The sequence below is a fragment of the Cylas formicarius genome, unplaced genomic scaffold (genome assembly GCF_029955315.1).
Source record: "Cylas formicarius isolate icCylForm1 unplaced genomic scaffold, icCylForm1.1 PGA_scaffold_5__7_contigs__length_24384050, whole genome shotgun sequence".
Taxonomy (NCBI): domain Eukaryota; kingdom Metazoa; phylum Arthropoda; class Insecta; order Coleoptera; family Brentidae; genus Cylas; species Cylas formicarius.
Genome location: NW_026844341.1, coordinates 6,886,213 through 6,908,955, shown reverse-complemented (window position 1 = coordinate 6,908,955; position 22,743 = coordinate 6,886,213). Strand labels below are relative to the sequence as shown.

The 22,743-nt window shown below is 33.4% G+C and overlaps 2 protein-coding genes across 5 annotated transcripts in view; both read left to right on the top strand.

The window, feature by feature from the left end:
- The window catches only part of LOC132702294 (uncharacterized), a 36,783-nt gene extending 21,710 nt beyond the window's left edge, over window positions 1-15,073 (top strand). For all 3 annotated transcript variants that reach the window (XM_060670840.1, XM_060670839.1, XM_060670841.1), the window contains 3 exons: window positions 6,602-6,780; window positions 8,294-8,555; window positions 14,322-15,073. In XM_060670840.1, the coding sequence (XP_060526823.1) occupies window positions 6,602-6,780; window positions 8,294-8,555; window positions 14,322-14,632 (752 nt within the window). In that variant the 3' untranslated portion in view covers window positions 14,633-15,073. The remainder of the gene's footprint in view (window positions 1-6,601; window positions 6,781-8,293; window positions 8,556-14,321) is intronic.
- A 5,158-nt stretch (window positions 15,074-20,231) lies between these two features.
- LOC132702297 (short neuropeptide F-like) overlaps window positions 20,232-22,743 on the top strand; it is a 38,052-nt gene continuing 35,540 nt past the window's right edge. Inside the window, exon 1 of one of the 2 annotated variants that reach the window (XM_060670846.1) lies at window positions 20,232-20,310. The gene's annotated coding sequence lies outside the window, so the exon portion shown is untranslated. The remainder of the gene's footprint in view (window positions 20,311-22,743) is intronic. The other variant, XM_060670847.1, reaches the window with a different exon arrangement.

The window sequence follows — 22,743 nt, the reverse complement described above, 5'->3', positions numbered from 1 at the left end:
GTCCAATGTTTTATATTACTACCATTATTTACCATTTTATATACTACATTATAAATGTAGACTGTAACCATTCTGAAGTGGCGTACCTGTGTCACAAATACGATGAAATAACTCCACCAAGGTGTTCACATTTTTATAATCTAATAACTTTAAGGCCTCGATGTTAATGACATCAGTTTTAACTGCATAGACGACCTAACCCTTTGAATATAGGTTAGCCAGATAGGCTCTCGGTTGGGAGATTACAAGCTAGTTGTGGTGGTCTATACATTCTTTGAAACGATTGAATTCGCAATTCTTCCATATTCTAGACAGCTCTTCTTCGGATGTGATTTACTCGTTTTGTTCATTTCGTATTCTAGATTTATGCTGTTTCTGATCTATGTTGATATTTTTTGACTTTCTTATGTAAGTCAAACGAGTTCCCTTTGTTCCGTAAAGCATTAACTTCATCGCAGCGTTCTTCCATCCACTATTCTTTTGCGCTTCTAATCTTAACCCGAAACTCTTGGTGAATTTGGGTATACATAGGTTTTTCTGATCGGATCTTATATTGCCTCCGGACTTCCATCAAATCTATGCTTCTTATGCTTTTTGATATTTGGTGCAATATCTTTGCTTACGTACACAATTGTTGATTTGATACCATGCACGACGTATTCAATAATATTTGGATTCTCTCTTGCGTGGTCGTTTTGGACCGTGGCAAAGGTGTGTCTCAATCCATCATTTATAATCAATTCTAGCGTAAATAGTTCTACTGTTGGTATGTCTCACTAGCTGTCTTGTGTCTAACGATATTTTACTAGACTGATGTTGATTAGCTACGCCCCCTCAAACAATATATAAGCTAGCACGGAGTAGAATTCGAGTCAGTTTCAGTTAAGCTCTGAAAAAGTCAACATAATGATTGGCGAAACTTCGCAAAGTCTAATTTATAAACAATCGATGCTGAAGATTTGTAAATAATAGCCTGTGGAAGTTTCTTCATTAAATTAAAAACCTACGCCTTCAAAATATTTACCACCTTATAAACATACTTCCATCAAAAACCAAGTATTATTTCTGTGACCGTTTTGTATTGTCATTATTTATTTCGGTTATGGCAATACCGTCTATGGAAAAGTCTTGTCAAGTCGTTATAAAGCAAAATTTCAAAAGGTATTCTTTTATCGCTTATCGCCATGACATCACCCTTTTATCTAAATAGCAACACAATTTTGAATATGGAGTTTGGAAGAAAAAACCATGTCGTTCTTAATTTTTGACTGCCTATTGAATAATGCCATTTACACAAGGCTGCCAAACGTGCAATTTGCGTTTATTCTGGGCCTCATTTTCCCGCACAGCAAACTTGGAAATGTAGTTTGCGTTTATCGCTTTGCTAGTGTATGAAATAATCTCCCACTTAATGTTAAAACCCTTTCGTTATACTGCATTTATTTAATAAATTAAAACTTCTGGGAAACCAAGCCATCTAACTTTATCTACATTGTCTTGCTTTTCTCCTCTATTTTTGGAAACGTTCTCACCGACCGGGAAACATACATTCCAACATATATTTTAACGGATACTCAAAACTACAATAATACCAACTTGTGGCTCGGCTTATGTAAAGCGGCGGCGCTTCCAGCACCTCGCAATTAACACGGAAATTGAAAATACAATGTAAATAAAGTTGCGGGAAAACCGCTAACGCGAAATTCTTGATACGCCTGAAAGCGGAATTCAAGAAATTTCCGCGTCGTACCTCAACACCGTCGTTAATTCTTTCTTTTTTGCTGAACTGCTGTAGTGTAAGATTGTAAACTTAAGAAACTTACTTCATTCTAGATTTTGTTTCCTTCTCATTGACTAATCCATGAGACTGATCGTAGGGTTGAATAACAAATTCCTTGGTCCACTCTGCCACTTAGAACTTGGTATCGAGTGTGATGTGGATTGTGTTGGCAAAAGTTGATGATTTTTGGTTCAACATTTTTTACAGGTAGCCCAAGAATGTAACACTGTTTATTTAGGCAAAAAAAAGCTTATAACGAATAATAAAAAAAAAACTATTGGATACTTCAATCAATTTTTCATTATTGTAAAGCTTGGATAAATTTGATTCTTTTTTGTCAAATGGTTCTTGCTCTCTCTCTTTTAATTGAAAGTGTGTTCATGTCATAATATCAGGAAAAGCAGTAAAAACTCTAAAAAAAGTCGCCCTCTTTGGAAATATTTGCAGGCCTTATAAAATACGGATTTTCGTTGGTATTTTGTGTACTTTGGTGGCTTTATTTGTAAAAAAATGCCACCTGTTTTGCGTTTAATTTCAACATATTCACATTCTTTCAGAATCAACGCAATGAAGTATCCGGCATTAAAACTGAAAAATCTTAGTATTTATCTGTACTATTGTATAATAACGAAAAACAATATCACAGATAAACACACTAAAATTTTCAGATATGTATATATATATATATATATATATATATATATATATATATATATATATATATATATATATATATATATATATATATATATATATATATATATATATATATATATACATATATATATATATATATATATATAAACACACTAAAATTTTCAGATATGTATATATATATATATATATATATATATATATATATATATATATATATATATATATATATATATATGCTAAAAAAAGAATATAGTTATTTAATAATTGTAGGTATCCTGAAAATGTCCCCAAGAATATATATATAATAACGAAAAACAATATCACAGATAAACACACTAAAATTTTCAGATATATATATATATATATATATATATATATATATATATATATATATATATATATATATATATATATATATATATATATATATATATATATATATATATATATATGCTAAAAAAAAATATAGTTATTTAATAATAGTAGGTATCCTGAAAATGTCCCCAAGAATGGTGACATTAATTTATTTTTATTATTGTTATTATATTATATTATTTTATATCATTATTTATTTTTATATGCTTTACTGATATTATTGGTTAGGAAAGAGGTAACGAAATGCGATTTTTACTTATTTTTGCATGATATCGTTGCATTTAATTTTTGTACAAGCAATCGAAATTAATCCGCTCATGGGAGCGTTGATGGCCTAAGAAACCCCCTTTTTAACGATTCCACTCAGCCGCACTGAAGTTGTTAATATTCATTTCCGAAAATGTTCGGAGAACCCTCATCACTTTTCTTTAAAAGGTAGAGCGAAAACTGTTCTACGAAGAGAAGCGAATGGCGTCTATTTTAGTTATATGTAGCATAAGACTATTTCTCAAAAAACGAGATTTTAAATTTCAAAATAATTCCCAGCATTTTCATTACGATAGTTACTACGGTCCTTCGTAATTGGCCACCAAATACATGATTTCGTGAAATAAGATGCTCAAATTTTACTTTATGATTGGGGTTGGAAAGTCCACCGTTCTTCAATTTCGGAAATGAGAGGCAGCAGGTGGAATCTTTGAAGAAAAGTTTCGACGGACGAGTAAAAAGCCCGGCTGCTTCAGTCGTAGTTATGGATAACACAATTTATTCATGACACATGACAATTAACTCTAACTTTATCTTTTTGAAAGCATGAAATTATAGACTGTTTAACCACCAAAAATATTGATTCTGGAGATATTTTGATAAAGAAAAAACTATTACATATAGTAAATTTACAAAATAGTCGTTTTATGAAATTCGTCGCGAAAGATATATCAAAAAAATATTTTGTAAATCAAGCTTACTAACGCTTTGTTAATCATCTTATTATAATTAATATCAATAACTACTCTGATAGTGAAGCAATTTGATTTAGACATTTAGAATAAAAATTTTATTAAGTATAGATATTCCTTGCTATGAATTTATTGTGTAATTGAATAAGATTTTACCCACCTAAATAAACAAAAAAAAATTACCGAAACCTTTGAGAGTCCGTCCCTAAGGTTCTGTCCTTTAATAATAACCGGACCTGAGTTTTATTGCCGTCGGCAGGTAACTTCCATAATTGCGGGCTTGAGCTTAAGCTTTTGTGATGGCAGAAAACTGGCGAAAAGCAGTCCAACATATAATTCAAAAAGAGGAGAAAATATTGACTACTTGATCGATTAGACTGTCGTCTCGTCGATTATAACGTTGAGAGGAGATGACAGATCCTCGGATGACGAAGAATATTATGACTTTTTATAAATTAATTTCTGGATAATATATATATTCTATACTATATACTATATATTATATATACTTTGAGTACTATGTACACAATGTCTAAATTTTATTCTGATAAAATACAATTTTTTCCTTTTAATCACCGGGGCGCCGTTGGTACTCCATTTTTACTGTTGATGAATGGATAACAATGGGCAAAACTCATAAATTGACCCAAGCCCCGGTAGTCCGACCTGCAGTCGGTACAAAAAATTTAGCAATGCCAAACAATCAGAATGGCATAAGTATTCTTGGTACACTCTGTAGTCTCATTGTATGCTCTAACCAAATCTAGTTTTATTACACTGTATCAGGGGTCGGTAACATTTTTTTTGCCGCGGGTCAAAGTCAACTAAAATGTGAGTATTAGAGACATTTGGGCCAGAGGTATTTTCGTATTAAAATAGCATTTTAGTAAATAATAAGATATATTTTATTAAGAAAATACAAACATAGAACTTCTGACGTCAATTTACTTAATTCTGGTTTATAGTTTGTCGTTTTAAGGCAAACATAAGTATCTGAATTTTTTAGTAGTTAACTTTCTCCTGTTTTTACTTAAAATAAATTTGATTTGTGAAAATATTTGCTCACATTTGTGAGTGGATCGGAATGTGGACAAAATGGCAAAGCCAATTTTTTTTTCTGATGAGAACCTGTAGGAAGTGACGCCTAACATGTTGATATCATGAGAAAATGATTATGTTCTGCATTTTCCAAATCGTTCCGCAATTTCTTGAATTTATCCGTCCATAATGTTGAACTTTTAAAATCAATCATTTCTACACTAAGATTGTCAAATCTTATATATTCAAAATACTGTACATTTATAATATTTTCTGCAATTTCATCGGGCTTATTATAAATGTACGCATTTCTCCATGTTTCTTAAGACTTCGAAACCGATTTTCATATTCACTTTTAATGACCGAAATTCATTCATGTTCCCTTTTTAACAAGGGACAGAAATGAATTTTTTTATTCAGTTTCAAATTATTATGACCTGAAACTCTTCCATTCCTCATTCATTTTCAAAATTGTTCGGTTGTTTCCTGGGAGTCGTACGTTTATTATGTCTGTTAAGAATAAAAGTTTTGAAAACCATTGTTTATCATTGAGTTTGAGATCATTTTTACCGATTTCGTCAAGAAATATTTGTATATCATCAATTTCCTCCACAAATGCTTTAAAGCGCCTCTGTATTGCTGGTGATCGCGCTATTATCATGTTTACAATCTTAACAACTTTTTCCCTTACATCCTTAAGTTGTTGTGTAGATGCCTTTGCAATTAAATTTTCTTTATGGATGAAACGATAGAAGTGAACGGCCAAGTTCATTTTTCATTAGTTTTACAAGTCCAACAGTTTTTCCTCTCATGCTTGTAGCACCGTCAGTTGTTATGGAAAGCAATTTGTTTTTTAAATCCAATAATTACCCATTTTTGAAATTTGTAAACTCTTGTACTTGACAAAATATATCAGTGCCTTTGATAGTGTCATTCATTGAAGCAAGAACGCATAGTTCTTCATTGGCAGTCGAGCTATTTATTGATACAGATCTAAAAATTATTGCAACCCTGCCAATACCATTTATGTCAGTACTTTCGTTAATTGCAATGCTAATTATGTCACAAGGTAACAAATCATTTTTGACCTGTTCATCAATATTCCTGGCTATATCTTCAAAGCTGGACTGTTCTAGCTGACAATGACATTTCTTTGATTCTCTCAATTATTTATTTTTTATTTGCGAAGTAATTAAATAAGTGTACGGAATAATTTATGAAAGCGATTAGATAAACAAAGGGAGTTCTGCAACAACATAACCTCAAAACTTGCAATCGTCCCCCTCGCCACCCGGGTGTCAATTTCGATCCTCGGTCGAAAGTCACCACGTTTTTTTTAGGTTATGTTCTCAATGTCTGACATGTGCCCCCCCCCCCCGGGTCGGAGCACAGATCACAAGCATCGGGGGCGGAGCACCCTCCAGAAGGATGATGGCCCCCGCGGACGGCGAGGGAGGTGATTGTAATTCTTTGAGGTTATGTTGTTGCAGAACCACCTTTGTTTATCTACTAATGCGTTTTTCAAGAACTCGCCGTCTGTAGATGGTTTTTCCTTGGTACCACTGCTAAAAGCTGCAACAAAGCTGGCAGACGTAGCGTGATTGTTGCTCTTTAAGAATTTATTTTGTTTTCCAAAATTTACTACACAATACAACAAAAAAGGTTTGTTTATCTTATACTTCTTTTCCGGAACTAAAATGGGTCAGTCGGTGACCCACGGGTCGTAGGTTGCCGACCCCTGCACTATACCTTTCTAAAATAGACTTTAGCATAATATCATATTCTGTAACAGTGTCACCGTCGACCAATCAGCTGCAAACGCCCCAATTCAACCACATCTCGATGAAAGTGCCGTCGTTTCCCCTATTACCGCAAAGGGACGAAGTTACCGAGGGCATGTTCTGCAACGAAATGACCGTCAAAGACCAAAACTGCACCACCGAGTACTGCGAATGCTCACACGGCTACGAGGTGAGCAAAAACCGACCCTATGTATAGTTCGACCAGAAATATGGTGCGTTTGCAACCGTTCTCGTGGATTAACTTTGCCTACTGTTTCTTACTCTAAAACAGCAACCTCTTATAGAACACCCTGCCAAGCAGATCCTTACCCGTAACCGCTTTCAAATCACAGCAAATCATCTCAAGCCGGTTAAATATACAACGATACGGGGATGATCTCAAGATTTCATGTTCGTTTTGTTGTGCTATCGAATCGATTTTGTAGTCAATTTTCTTTTTCAAAGAACCTTTACAGGCTACTGTAATACTTTTTACACAACTTCTGGATTCCTCATGCGTCGATCTGCGTCAATTTTTGCTGAGTCGAACTTGCTGATGTTTCGCCAATCATCCTGTTGGCTTCTTCAGAGCTTGACTGAAACTGGGCTCGTATTTTACTGCAGAGTAACATACCCTGTTTTGTAGTCTTTCTTCTCTTTTGAAGAAGTATTTGATTTTTTTATAAATTGCGCTTAAGTGGCGATAGTGTTGGGAACATATTTCGGCGGTCATGGTAGTCCACACTTGAATCTTTGACGTTTTTCCACCATTGAACCCTGCATGAAGAATTATTATGCGTTTTCCATGTGAAGGCGGCACGTCTAGTACACACTTGGTACTGTGTTTTGAGTGTTGAACCACGTTTCGTCTAATTACACTACTGGCCTATTTTGCTCTCGAAATTTTAAATTGCATTTAAATAATCCACCGTCCATTCGAAATTCTTTGAAATTCCATTAGCACTTGATGTTTATTAGCTGTTTGGAACTGAAAATCCATTTTCTTTAAAAAAATACGCACAAATAATTTTTAAGTCTGTTTGATTTTAAGATTCTAATAAATATTTATCTGTATTCTTAACTATAGCGAATATAATCTATAGTCTTAAAAAGTACTGTCGTTGTTTACAAATCGAAGAACTATGTAGAAAACACAAAAATACAAGAAGAATAATGTTGTTAATCGACGGGCGCACAAGACAAAAATGATTATTTTCAACCTTACCTGTAAGATAAATAGAGTACTGGGACTTACTGTTTGAACTATCGAGTGAAAACAACCGCGCAGGGACAAAGCTCAAGAATCGGGTACATAAATACGTACCTACTGGAAAGATCTCAGTCAAATACCTCCGTAATATATACGCAATTTAGCAATTTAGCAATTTAGATTAAACTATTAAGAACGATACATATCACCCGATGTTAAAATAAACCCTTCTACTTATTCGAAAACACTCCGCAGCATCAAAATGAAAACGGTCCATTTACGTTTCAAATAAAAATTTCGAGTTTCTACAAATACTAGTTACGGTCCATCTCAGGCAGGACCTACTTAATGCAGAATAGACATCTGTTGGGATGGGTTTTACGACGGTCCTGCTAAGATCTGCGGTTAAGGTGCTTAAAATGTCAAAACCATAAATGTACTATATTTTTGGTCGTATTATACCCCGATAAACGACCAAAATCTTGATTGCCAGATTCCTCTGAACTCCGTGGTGGAACTGGTGTTGATCGACGAAGGTTTTGCGTACGATGCGAACCACCCGTTGCATTTACACGGCTACGCGTTTAGGGTGGTGGCGATGGAAAGGATGGGGATGAACGTTACGGTGGACGATGTGAAGAAAAGAGACGAAGCGGGTTTGATCAAGAGGAATTTACTAGACGCGCCGCTTAAGGACACGGTGACTGTGCCGGACGGGGGTTACACGATCGTTAGATTCGAAGCGAACAATCCAGGTAAGTGGTGGATCCAGAAACATTCGCGAAAATCGATTACCAAGTTTTGATTTTCAGCGGCATTCCAGTTGTCCTGTTATTGCGTTCCAAAGAGCACTCTTAAAGACAATATTTATAGTTTTAAGGGTACATAATCTTCAGCCTTGACTTCTCGAAATCAAATTTAAAAAAGTTTTAACCTCGAAGCCATAGACGATTGTAGGCAAAAGCTTTTCCTTTCAATTTTTCGCATAAGAGAACCTTAGTAGAAAAAAGTGACATTGGATTTTTATTTCCAACGAAAGCTTGAAATCCCTAAAAGAATGGTAATTTTTCTACACAGTGTTTTAATGGAAAAAGGTTAAAATATTAGTCCTATTTTATTCTTACTTGCAAGAATGTTTTGAAAGCGATATATTAAATCCCATGACAAAAAATAATACACACATTTTGACAAGGTCAAATCACTGCTATTAACACCTATGCAATAGGTGCAACATGCGCATGCGTGAGATTTAAAATTTCGCTTTTAACCAATGGCAACAGATCCATAAGGCTTTCAACAAACAAAATGGCCGCTGACAGATCGTCGATGTTTATATGCGGCATTTTTACGGCAGAATTTCCTCAAGATAAGTCGAAATCCTATTGAATTTTCAGGCACCCACAACGGCGATAGTATAATTCTGTAATTAATTTGGCGTTTTTGTCCTTCAAACCCTGCAGATATGATATGATAAGATAAGTGAAAAAATATTCAAGAAGCACCTCCTATAAACAGTAATTGACAAGGGATATTTCTTATGCTTGTTCCAGTAAAAATTAAACTTTTAACTTAATGGCTTTATTATATTTCCTATAATTCTTGTAGACTAAAACACATCACCCAAACATCCTTTCTAGCTATTTGAGTGTACATAAAAATGTAGGGAATTCTGTACAAAGTACAAATTATACAAGTTTGTGAGTACGGTACGGAGATATAGACACCAAAAATGAAAACAACAATGGCACAGGGCACAGACAAGTGGCTGAAGTTAGATTTGGATTCGGATTTGCAAATATTACAGTAAACCAGTTCGTTACTTATCTTAATTAAAAAAACATATTTCTGTGGACATGCTGAGTAAGTAAGCCCGGGAACTCCCGAAAACCATATTCAATGTTGCCATACGGAAAATAACCACGTCTCAGATATTCAATGATACTATTAAAGAGCCACTTAGGAGACATTCAAAATTGTTCAACCAACTCGAAACGATCGGGAAGATATAAAACTACTCCCAATAATGAAATACCCAAAAGTTCGATATATTTATTTCATAATCTTAAAAAAATCTGACATTCCAGATATTCAATGAGACTATTAAAGAGCCAATTAGGAGAGCATCAAAATGATGTATTACTCAACCATATCGAAACGGTCAGGAAGATATAAAACTACTCCCAATTATGAGATGCCCTAAAATTCGTTTTCAAATAGTTCTCACATTTAAAATGTTAGGTTGCACACCCTGCATATTTTGTCATTTTTTTTATTGTCAGATATTTTTGAGATTCCGGAATAAGTGAAACGAATTTTAGGGGGTCATTATTGGGGGTAGTTTTATATCTTCCCGACCGTTTCGAGATGGTCGATAAATATATCATTTTGAGCTCTCTTAGTGTTGCAATTCAATGTCTGGGACGTCAGATTTTTTTGAGAATGCGAAATAAATATAACGAACTTTTGAGTGTTTCAAATTGCTCAATTATATCTTCCTAACCGTTTAGAGGTGATTGAGTAATACATCATTTTGAAGCTCTTTTCAATGGTCTAACTGAACATATGGGACAACGTCGGTTTTCTTTGAGATTGCGAAATAAATACATCTAAAGTTTGGGTATTTCATTATTGGGGGTAGTTTTCTTTCCGACCGTTTAGAGGTGGTTGAAATACATCATTTTGAAGCTTTCCGAAGTGGCTCTTTAATGGTATGATTGAATCTCTGGGAAAACGTCAGATTTTAGGGGTTATTGTCTGTATTGCAATATTGGATATGGTTTTTGGGAGTTCCCTTACAATATTTCCGTGCTTACTTGCCCAGCATGTCCACAGGAATTTGTTTTTTTAATTTAGATAGTATAAGTAGGTCCACTATATTATATTATAGCTATATGGGCTAATCGAACAAGCTTTACGAAGCACAGACTGTCCCATCTGAAAGGCGCCATCGAAAGAATATGCCTTCCACGTGGCCTTGATCAATATTTAAAAATTATTTATAAAATTCTAAAAAATGTGGTCCCTGGATATAGCCCTATGAACTTAAGCGAGATAAATGTAGATATACCAGAAGAACAGGATGATTCACAAGCAAGAAAAAGAAATGCGTGGCCAATGTCCAATATCCACGAAAAACTAGAGATTATAATAAAAGTATAATAGGCGACCAATCTGTACATGATGTGTGTAGAAAATGCTCCTATAATGCTGAGACCATTGTGCACATAATTGCTCCCTGGTGCAAATTGAGCACCCCAGGTCATCTAAGAATTAAATAAATTCTCCTGGAAGAGAATAAATACTCATCTACTGCAGTCGTCAAAGCAGAGGATACTTTAATATATTGGGAGCGGCCTATACTTATTGAATGGACTGTAGATTACCGGACATTGTAGTGGGATAAAAGAAAAAAAGGAAAGCTGTTTTATCGATATTGGCTGTCCCTTAACCTGTAATTTGAAAAAAAAAACAGAGGTCGAGAAGATCAGGAAATACCAGAAGTTGTGCATCGACATGAAACATACCTCGCAGCTTGAAAAGGTCCGAGTATAATGGAGATAATCTTACAATCTTGCCACATTGTGCGCAAGTTTCTAAATGCGCAGTAGACTTCAGACGAGTTAAAACTACGATAATAATAAATATTAATAATAGTGTGCGTTTATTTTTTATAATGATAACAATTATTCCAAAGGTATAATCAATATATAATACCACAATAATGAGAACAATTTATCCTCATATATAGTGTTTAAATACTAAAACGATGTCGAGCTTCCATTGTCTTTATTTTTAACTTACCAACGTTCCGGGTAGTTGTACACTACCCGTTATCAAGTGTAAACTAAACTTAATTCTAAAGCTACAAGGTTTATTATACTAGACGACGGCGCTCATCCATGATGGAGTCGGCTGTAGTCAAGCTTGAAGTTGTTCAACTAGAACGCCAGCATTGGTGCGCCTTATTAGAGGTTGCCAAATTGTTGGTATATCCACGCTTGGATTGCTGAAGATGTTTTCATTGTTTCTAATGAAAACTGCTTCTTTAAATTTGCGCTTTCGCCAATGCTGCTCTCTGTGAACAACCGGCGCTCTGGACCATTGGATGTTGTGTTGTTTGGTCCACACATATTCTGCGATACCCGATTGTCGCGTTTCACCCTTAATTGTATGTTTCTTATGATCTTCAACTCTTATTTTTAGAGGTCGTTTGGTTTTGCCAATATATGACTCTCCGCATTCACAGGGTATCTGGTAGATACACTCTTTCTCTTGAGTCGACGTTTCAGGCTTTGTTTTTGTGAGAGCGCTGGTTGTCAACAGAGAGTTTGCCCATTTGGAAAATATTTTGTTAATAAACCCATTCTCTTTTGACAAGAACAGAATTCCGAATTAATGGGTTAGGAGCAGACGTTGTTAATAATACCAAAGCAGCTAAAAAAACCAGCGAGCCAAACATACGGTATATACTAAATTAGAAAAGTATAGTAGTTAAAATATGCAAGGTGTTTTCTAATTTCTATTTAAGGGAACGATTTTTGGGTCCATGAACATTAGTCCTGAATGTCTTAACTTTTAAGATACAAGCTGGTACAATTTTCGAAAATAAAATATATTTTTTTAATATCTGTAATACCACTTTAGGTATTTTAATGAAATTTGGTTGACGTGTACTATATATTAAGGGGCATTATTTAGTGTTCAACATTTTTTTTAAAGACACCAGTGGCGGGCGTGCGGAATTTCACCTGTCTATAGTGGCAGACAATGATGGTACGCCACTGATTTCTCTTAAAATAAAAATTATTCTTAGAATTTGCAATCGTTTCTAAAGAAATTTTATTTTTTGATTTTTTTCATTTGGATGCACTGTTTTCGCTTTAAAAAAATAAAAACCTCTTCTAATCGTCATACAGTTGTAGAATTTAACCATCAAGAACAGTTTTCGATAAATGTTTGGGCTCGAATATTGCTAGAAGGAGTACCATACTTAATTAGGAATGGAATGTGGTTAGGAAGTAGCAGTTATACATATTTAAATCTCACATTTGAGAACCAATGGGTGGGTCGCAGCGGACATCAACCATGGCACCCTAGATTTAAATAGTTTGGACCCCAGTTAACACTGTAGAAGAGCTGTAGGTATACTTCAAAGAGTGCTCGTCAATATGGGGAAAAGAGCTGAAGGGTGGAGGACACTTTCAACAACTTATCCAGTTTCTATGTTCTCCTTTTTTTCGCTATTAATTTAGTAATAGACAAGTTTGTTAAAAATTATTAATACTAGATTGTTTTTTTGTAATAGGAATCGTTTATTATTTATCTTCTTGTTAGGATGTTATGTTATTTAATTAAAACCGTAAAATTAAACAAGTCCGTTGCACGGTTTCCACCTAAAAATAAAAGCTAATTTTTCCGACTGCTGTCATATTAATGATATTGTTTTGACCATGCAGAGAAGAGATTTTTATTTTTTTAAGCGAAACCTGTACATCGGATAGAAAAACGTTAAGTAATTAAATTTCTTTATAAATGATTGGAGATTGTAAAAATAATTTTTATTTTAATATAAATCAGTGGCGTAGCATCAATGTCTGCCAACATGGGCAGGTGAAATTCCTTACGCCCGCCACTGGTATATTTACAAAATGTAGTACACTAAATAATGCCTCTTGATACCTAGGACGTGTGTGCCAAATTTCATTAAAATATCTAAAGTGGTATTACAGATATTAAAGAAATATAATTTGTTAAGGGACATATGTTCATATGAAGTTTTCTTTTTAGTTGGCGTATTGCCTTTCTCTCAAATATATAATCAGCAATCACAGAGACCAGTTTTGAAAATCTAAGCTAAAAATTGAATCCTTCTGTAAATTGACAATGTAATTTAACGCGCTTCAAATGCAACAAAACACAACAATACACAACACAACATCATTATCATAAATATTTTAGTATTTTAGGTTGGGGATCATTGCTAAAATATAAATAATATAAGACATACGTTATTCGGAACCAGCGTGACGTCAATCCAAAATGGTAATGCGTCAACTATACTAATGTCTATGCGCGTCAACTTTGCTATTTTAAATGGAATACCCATTATATTAATACTTTTTTGAATTCTCCAGAAAATTCCATGCATATTAATAATCGACATTGATAAAAAAATCTGTTCAACAGACCTTTTCCTACAGCATAAGTTAATAAAGTAAAATTTGGGGAAAATGGGGACACACTTTTAATAAAATGTGGCGATATCTTGAAAATATTTTTAGCCGAATTGCCATCACCAGTATTCCAAATTTTTAAATGTTTGCTACTTATATTGCTCTTATAACTGATCAACGAACTTTTCGGTGGGACACTCTGTACAATTTTTTTTACAATATTTTAAAAGAGTATCATAACAATCTCAAAGTTTTGCTTAATATATCCGCCATTTACATTTACATTACCTATTCGACCTACCCGTGCGACAACTCGATTTTGCTAACGTTTTGCGTTTGTTTTTCCAGGATATTGGATCTTCCATTGCCATATCGAGTTCCACGCGGAGATCGGCATGGCTTTGGTGCTGAAAGTCGGCGAAAACGACGAGATGCTTCCGGTGCCCCCGGCATTTCCGAAATGCGGAAACTATTTGCCTCCGGAGGACGCGGCGGGACCGCCCCCCGCGCCGCCCGACTGCAGCAGGAACCTGTTGATAGCTAAGTTTCAGAAGTACGTCTTTTTGAAGGACTGCAACGAAATTAACTCCGCGGCGACATCGAGCGGATTCGACGGCTCGTTAATACTCGCGTCGCTGTTATTCGCAACGTTGCATTGACCTGGGGGGGGGGGGGGGGGCACCAATAGTTCGCAGATTATGTGCGGTTAGTTTTGTTACTTTGACGGTACAATTGAAATTTGGCAAGCCAGTAGTTTTAAACAATTTGTTATATTTTGGCAACCCTTTAACTAGTTTTTTTTTAAATGATCAATTTTTTTTGCTAACAAATTGTTTGTAACCTTTTGACGTATAGAAAAGAGCAGCTAATTATGCAGCTAATGTCGACGCTACGCCACTTTGTCTCTTCTAGTTTTTAATTAAAAAAACCCATCTTTTTCCGAAATTGCTTAATATTTATTTATTTGCCAACAATTACATAAATATTGACTAAAACTAATGTATGTATATTAGATGTGTAGAAAAAGTGCAGTATTCTTAAGCGTTAAGATAATATTAAGACTGATGAATATTGTGATATTGAATGTAATGGTCCTTTTATAAAACCTTAACAACTACAATATTCGATTATTTATTCATCTACCACCTGAACATTTAGGACGAGTAAAAATGTTGATCCCAGATGTCCAACTAATAGACACCGCACAAGTCATTCGTAAAATTGCCCTTGTGCCTTTAGGTAAGGGACGAGTGGGACGAATGTTGTCTACATATGTGTGGATGCTATGGCAACTATGTAAGGTGAGAGAAAATAATTTCTGAGAGGTGCAACGAATCAGATTATAATAACAATTACGAATTACGATATTTTTTTACATTACATTAATTTACATTTACATTACATTAATTACATAATAATAAGAAATATACTTTATTCTCAATAGGTAACATGATCCCATTATCAATTATACTGAATATAAATCATATGCCATATTAATTACAGACAACGTAAAGACTAACCTTAAAGTCCCTACCGACTTTATAACGAAAACTAGAAAAGGATACGGCTTTTCAATACGGATAAGCTGACGCTACTTGAAGTTGCCTAAGTATCGCCTGAAGACCATCATAATATCAGTGTGATTATAATTTGTTTAGCTTAACACACATATTTAAAAAAAATGTATATTGGATGTGGAAAAACGAAATTGTTCCAGAACAAAAGGACATTCGTTTCCGTAACTTGACAGAAATGACACACATTGCAAGTCTCTGCGTAGGCTCTTCCCAGTAGAAGATCATGATGAACTATTCTCTCAGGATAGGAACCCTCCTTCCTGAACATTAGATATTTCGGTAACCTCTTCCGCACACTCTCAGTGAAGCTTGGACCTTACGTGATTGTGAAATAGTAGTTTAATGGTAGACAAGCTACAAAAATGTCTGCAATTTCTTATTACGAATTCTAAAATTTGCGTTGCATTTGCACTGGAAACCATTTTGATAATTCGTGGTACAAAAGGGAACGTCTGGTCAAATAAAATCCCCAGATCCTTCACAATGGCAAGTCTAGTCAGGATAGTATTATCTACAATGTACTTAAAGACTATAGGAGTTTTTGTGTGGCGTTAAGAAACCACATCACACTTGTTGATGTTAAGGTGTAATTTTCTACTGCGGAAGAATAACTTTTTTTGAGAATAGGATAAACTTTGGACATTTTCCAAGGTTCTGGATAAACACCAAGTACCAGGTTAAAAATGTGGCATAAAACAGCACACAGTGCGTAGAAAGAGTCTCTCACGATAAAACTTGGAATCCTATCTGGATCGGCACTTATTCAAAGATCAGAAGAAATAATCGAATCTGAAGGAGAAAAGGGATTTAGACCAGGAAGATCGTACACACCCCACCACACCTTGTCTTATGTCACAGTTCCTAACCAACTAACCAAAACAAGTTGTTGACAATTATCACAGATAATGGGGTATCACCAAGCTGTACAAGCATTCTTCAAAGATCATACGTAAATGATAAAAGTGAGAAATGAATTATCTACAGAGTTTAAGGTGACAAAATATTTACACCAGGGATGCACTCTCCTCTACTTTGTTTAAAATCTACCTACGGGAGGCCTTGGTATCATGGAAATGAAAATGCCGAGGTATGGGTATTCATTCTCATCGACCCCGCATTATTTTTTGCGCACGACGGAGTGATGATGTTGATTACATGCTTCGCAAATTAAAAACCGGAATATTAAATTTGGGGAGTTACCATAAACATGACTTTCCACTTTGAAGCAATGACGTATCTATGGTTCATATAGAAGAATTTAACAAGAATTATCAAAATTAAAAAATTAAATTAGATTTTTCTACGTTTTTTTTTGGAAATTGTCAAACATAGTACATTTTATTTTTCTCTTTCGCTGCAGCCTCTTTAATTCTAGAAAAAGAGGATTTTGATTGAATTTTAAAAAGGACTGGACTCGTCTTTTCGATTTGCCGAAGAGATGTGTTTAGTTCAGTGCAATGCGCTCCGAAAATAAAACGATAGGCTCGGAGGGGTTGCAATTCAGACGAGATAATGGCCGCGCAAAATTATCCACTAATTACTGGGGCAATATAATTAATCAAAGAACCGTTGAACGGGGAAAGGGAAAATTGGAAAATTCTATTTGACCATACAATCGCAATAATGTGTTTGCCAATTCTCGTGTTCCTCTTGAGCTTACCACTTGAGCTCTAAAAATACGCGCTTCTGCATATTCGAATTCCGGGGCGTTTTTATTACAAATTAATAACAAACGGCATCCTACAAGAGGCTATGCGGGATTCAAAAATGTTTTTTTTTCTTGTTTTAAAATAAATTTCCAAGTTTCTAGTACAAAATGAGTTTCTTATAAATTACCGGAAAAAAATATAGAAACATTTCATGAATGGAAATGTATTACATCATCCCTACTTATTGACATTAAAACTGACACTTCTGTCTAGCACCTCTTTCATTTAGGACCTTGGCTTATAATGTACAGGCCTATACATTATCTCGAAACCTACGGGGATTACAAAAAAAAATTAAATCCAAAAGTTGTTTCTATTAAAATGAACTTTTTTTTCCTAATCCTAATGTTTTTATATACAGTGTGGTAAAACAAAGTTACATTTTTTTAAATAGAACACCCTACATTTTACTGCATTTTTGGATAGTCCTTTCAAAAATAAATTCAACGCTATATATGAGTATGGATCTGTGATGCACCGTTTCGAACTTATATTTAAACCACCATTGTTGGGTTGCTTATTACCTTTTTAAACTTTTTCCCATCTGTTTTTTTTTACGAATAAAATGCTTTTCTTTAAGCAATGATTAAATTTAAAATATTTTCGCAAAATGTTAATTTTCTCAATTTTCTTAAACGGGACACCCTGTATATTATTGGATTTTTGAATAGCCACGTCAATAGCAATTTCAATTACATAGCATAGTACGAGTCTATGACTGGCAGTTTTGGCTTAATTGGCAGATAAAATTAAAAACTGGGTATAACATATAAATTATTAAGATATGAAACTGGGAATTATCGCCTTATCAACTTGTTCACAACTGTTTTAGAGCATTGTTAAGAAATCGTATTAAAAACAGAATATTAAACTTTGAACAATGTTGCCAATTTTCACAAATTAATCATTTAATTAAATTAACACTAACTATTAATGCATATTATTTACAAGTAAAATTAATTAAATTAGTTTCTGAATATGTCCCCCGTTTTGAAGGATACAAGTAGTATATGTTATTTCTAAATGGGTATGCCATTTGAGACGTAATTCGTTTCATTCTGATAGTATATTGCCGCGCGAACTCGTTGCTGCACGTCCAAAACTGTTGACGGTTAATGTTTGTAAATCATTTATTTCAATGCGCCTCACAAAAAAAGTCCTTCGGGGTCAAATCTGGATTCCTCGCTGGCCAGGAGGTGTTTCCGTTTTGTCCAATCCACTCTCTGAAATTTTCTTTTAAAAATCGAATGATTGTCGCACTTCGATGGCAAAGAGCGCCATCTTGTTGCCAAATTAAATTTGGATGCTCTCTTGGGGGAATATTATTATATGCATAAGTGGTCAAATTTCGTTCCATAATAAGTTTAAATATCGTACGTATGTTAAATTTTGTTGGTGAAATACGGGTCCTAAAATTCTAGATCCCCAGATTGCGCACCATCCTTTTACGGATTTTCGCCCCTGCTTGTTTACTTCAAAAACACATTTTTTATTTTCTGAACTCCAATAATGCGTATTTTTTCTATTTAATGACACCGCAGACCGTTATCTAAAATATGCTGGCATATTATATTTTGGCAAATATTTTTTCCCTGGCAATCGCCTATGGGGAAATTTGGGTCTATATTGTCTGAGAGCAAGAGCCGGACTTTTGTTATTTTCGATGTACCATTCTACCAGGTAAACTTTTTCCTCCTTCGTATACATTGTGCAAAATAGACTCAACAAAAATGCAACATAATAAAATACGCTTCAAATATTATAATACACTGATACCTGTCAAAAAATCAGTAATATTACAACAAAAGAGAACTACTATTGTGTACAAAGCTACTGCGATGATTATGTCAAAAAGGTCAAAATTGTATTTGTGTCTTTCAACAGACAGGTTTCTATATATTTTTTAAAGACATTGGCCAGGAGGTCTATATTATTAAGAATATAAATATTTCTTAAAAGTTTTTTCCATTTAGGGACTTTATTCACAAGATTCTTTAATTATGAATGTAAAAGAATTTATGTATTATTGGAAAATAATTGCCAATTAATCCAAAACGGTAAGTCAGATACCCGAACTATATTCTATAATTGAAGTTGCTATTAAATGGGCTGTTCGAAAATCCAATAATATACAGGGTGTCTCATTTAAGAAAATTGAGAAAAATATCATTTTCCGAAACGTGGCGACACAGCGTATTTTAAAAAAATATTTTAAATTTGTTCATTACCCAAAGAAAAGCATTATTTTCTTAAAAATAATAGAAAAGTTTTGAAAGTTAATAAGCAACCCAACAATGAAGGTTTAAACACAACCTGAATTCTGAAGATGACCGCTAATTAGTTCGAAACGGTGCATCACAGACCTATCCTCATATATATATATCGTTGAATTTGTCTTTGAAATGACTATCGAAAAGCTATTTAAAACGACGATTAAGAAAATAAAAAAAAGGTTATATTAATAGAAACAACCTTTGTGTTTATTTTTTTTTTGTAACCCCCGTAGGTTTCGAGATAAGGTATAAGCCCCTCTTAAACGGGTCACCCTCCACATACATGTTTCTATAATTTTTAACAACACGGTATAAAAATATTATGTATTTCTTTCGCAAGTCGGAAAATTTTAAGTGTTAAATAAACCGTTATCCGTTTCCTACGGTACAAAATGTATAAAAGCTGCCGCATAATGTAAAACTGTAAAATAAATAGTAATAAAGTAAAATTAAAATAATCCCCCAGATCGAATTATAAATGTTGGCGGGCATCATTAATTTCAATTTTTCGATAAACAAATGGCTGCCGACAGGGCGATAAAATATAGAGCGTGCCAGATTTTCCACATAACGCTGTATTACGAAACTTTCAAAATGTCGCGGCGAATCGTCCCGTTTTTGGGGCGGAGTCTGCGCGTCTCGCGGACGGGGATAAAGTTGACGTGTTTTAGATAATATATAAGGGTTGTTGCCGTCGCGAAAGTTACCATTCCGTGCGCCCCATCAACAGGTTGAGATATTATTCCACTGTGCTGCTGCAACACCATTTCGATCGAAGGTGAGTGTTTTGGGGATTTTCCGACTCGTTCTTCGGTTTGAAAATTTGATTTGGACATGTCAGTGAAAAAAAATCGAAAATAAATATGCCGTTGAAAAATGGAACGCATAATTATTAAATTATTTTTCTACTGTTTTATTTGTGGGTCCGTTTAATTTTTTTTAATTTAATAATTTCATACTTTTTCGTCTAAGATTAATACATTGCTGTTTTAATGTAATGAATGCAATGACATTTAATTCCACTACAATTGATTATTAAAAGACTTTTTTTTGCCATAGAAAATTCAAAAAGTATAATTATTAATTTATTTTATTTTAGTACGCCACATATGTTTTTTCTACAGTCTTATCTGCGGGCCCGTTTTTTTTTAATTAAATATTTTCATATTTTTTATTCATATAATTCCATTATAATCGATCATTAAAATGTTTTTTTTTAGATAGAAAATTGAAACGTATAATTATTAATTTATTTTATTTTAGTGCGCTAAATATGATTTTTCTACTGTTTTATCTGTGGGCAGTTTTTTTTCTATTTAATGATTTTATATTTTTTCGTCTAATATTAATACATTACTCTATCAATTTAATGAATGTAATAACAGTTAATTCCATTATAATCTATCATTAAAACGTTTTTAATTCCGATAGAGAATTGAAACTTATAATTATTAATTTATTTTATTTTAAAACTTCAAATATGTTTTTTGAACTGTTTCATCTATATATATATATGTATATTTATTTATTTTTTCTTAATTTAAGTATTTTATATTTTTCATTTTGAGATTAATATATTATTGTTTCATTTTAATCAATGTAATGACATTTAATTCCATTTTAATCGATCATTAAAACGTTTTTTTTGCGATAGATATTTGAAATGTACAATTATTAATTTGATTTATTTTAGACGGCCAAATATGATTTTTCTAGTGTTTTATCTGTGGGTCCGTTTTTTTTTAAATTAATAATTCTATATTTTTATTTATATACACAATTTAATGAATGTAATGACATCCCATTGTAATCGATCATTAAAACGTTTTTTTAGATGAATAATTGAAACGTATATTTATATAACCTATATTTATATTATTTTAGTACGCTAAATATGTTTTAATGTTTTTTATTACTTTATCTGTAGGCCGTTTTTTTATTAAATTAAATTGTTTTATATTCTTTCAAAATTAATACATTACTGTATCAATTTAATGAATGCATTTAACTGCATTATAATCGACCAATAAAACTTTTTTTTTGTTTAAATTATTCCTTAATAAAATAATGTATTCAACATTTTGGGTACCAATCGTACAAAGGCATCATCTAAGACTATTTTGATCATTTTTACAAAATACCTTATACATAATATTAAATATTTAATTTCTTATTCATCGCAAATTTTCTCCCAAATTTGATAATAAAAATTATTGGTTATTCTAAAAATAGAAACCTTTAACAGTTTTGAGTGTCTAGCATGCAATGCGAATACATTAAACACCGTTCGATCGACCGCAAATAAAAAATAATAAACATTTTTCTAACAGTTTTAGGGTCTTTAAATCGCGCGCTTTTATTGAATTTTTGGAGTTCACTATTAAGCAAGGCTCTACGACTGGTTGAATTGATTTTATGGAAACTATGGGCAAAGTTGATGCAAAGAAAAATGCCAAAAACGCCTACATACCCGAAAATGCCAAAGAGATGAAAAATATTCCTTTAAGGGGGGCGATATTAATAAAAAAAAATGCCGTCCACATTGGGAGCGGAAAACACTTTGTACTTTGTCTGCAAATTCAAATATTTCTCGGAAAAAATCGTGATATGAGTTTTCTCGATACGAAAACATGCGATGTCTGCCAAAATGCAGAGGGTCCATATATAAACTGACACATTTTAACTGCTTAAAAGTCGAGAACAAAAAATCGATGTGCGATTTTCACACAACTTTTTCAATTTTTTGACAGTGTTGCCAAAGTTTATAATTTACCTGAAATAGGAGGAAAAAAAAAGAAGTTTCAAAGAAAAAACATCCTGTACATTTTAATTTTACATGACAGCTTGTTAAGTCTCCTTTTTTGGGCAGTCAGTAAGTGACCCCTTTTAAGAAAAATTCCTTATGTAAGTCGATGATTGATGAACATTTTATGGTAATTGCCCATGTCCTTGCACTATTGCCATGTCTATAAAAATTCTTTATTCGATTTTTTAAATGGCAACTATTAAACTAACCAAAACTAACCAAAACTATTAAAGAATACTATTCAATAAGAACCAACAATAATAACAATAACGTCGGTAACACTAATGCTAACAATTTTAACAACAAACAATTGAAGAAATATCGAATTTATAACTTATATTTTAGGTTCTGTATATGACCGCCATTTTGCTCGTAACACATATATAGACGCAGACATAAGTTGCT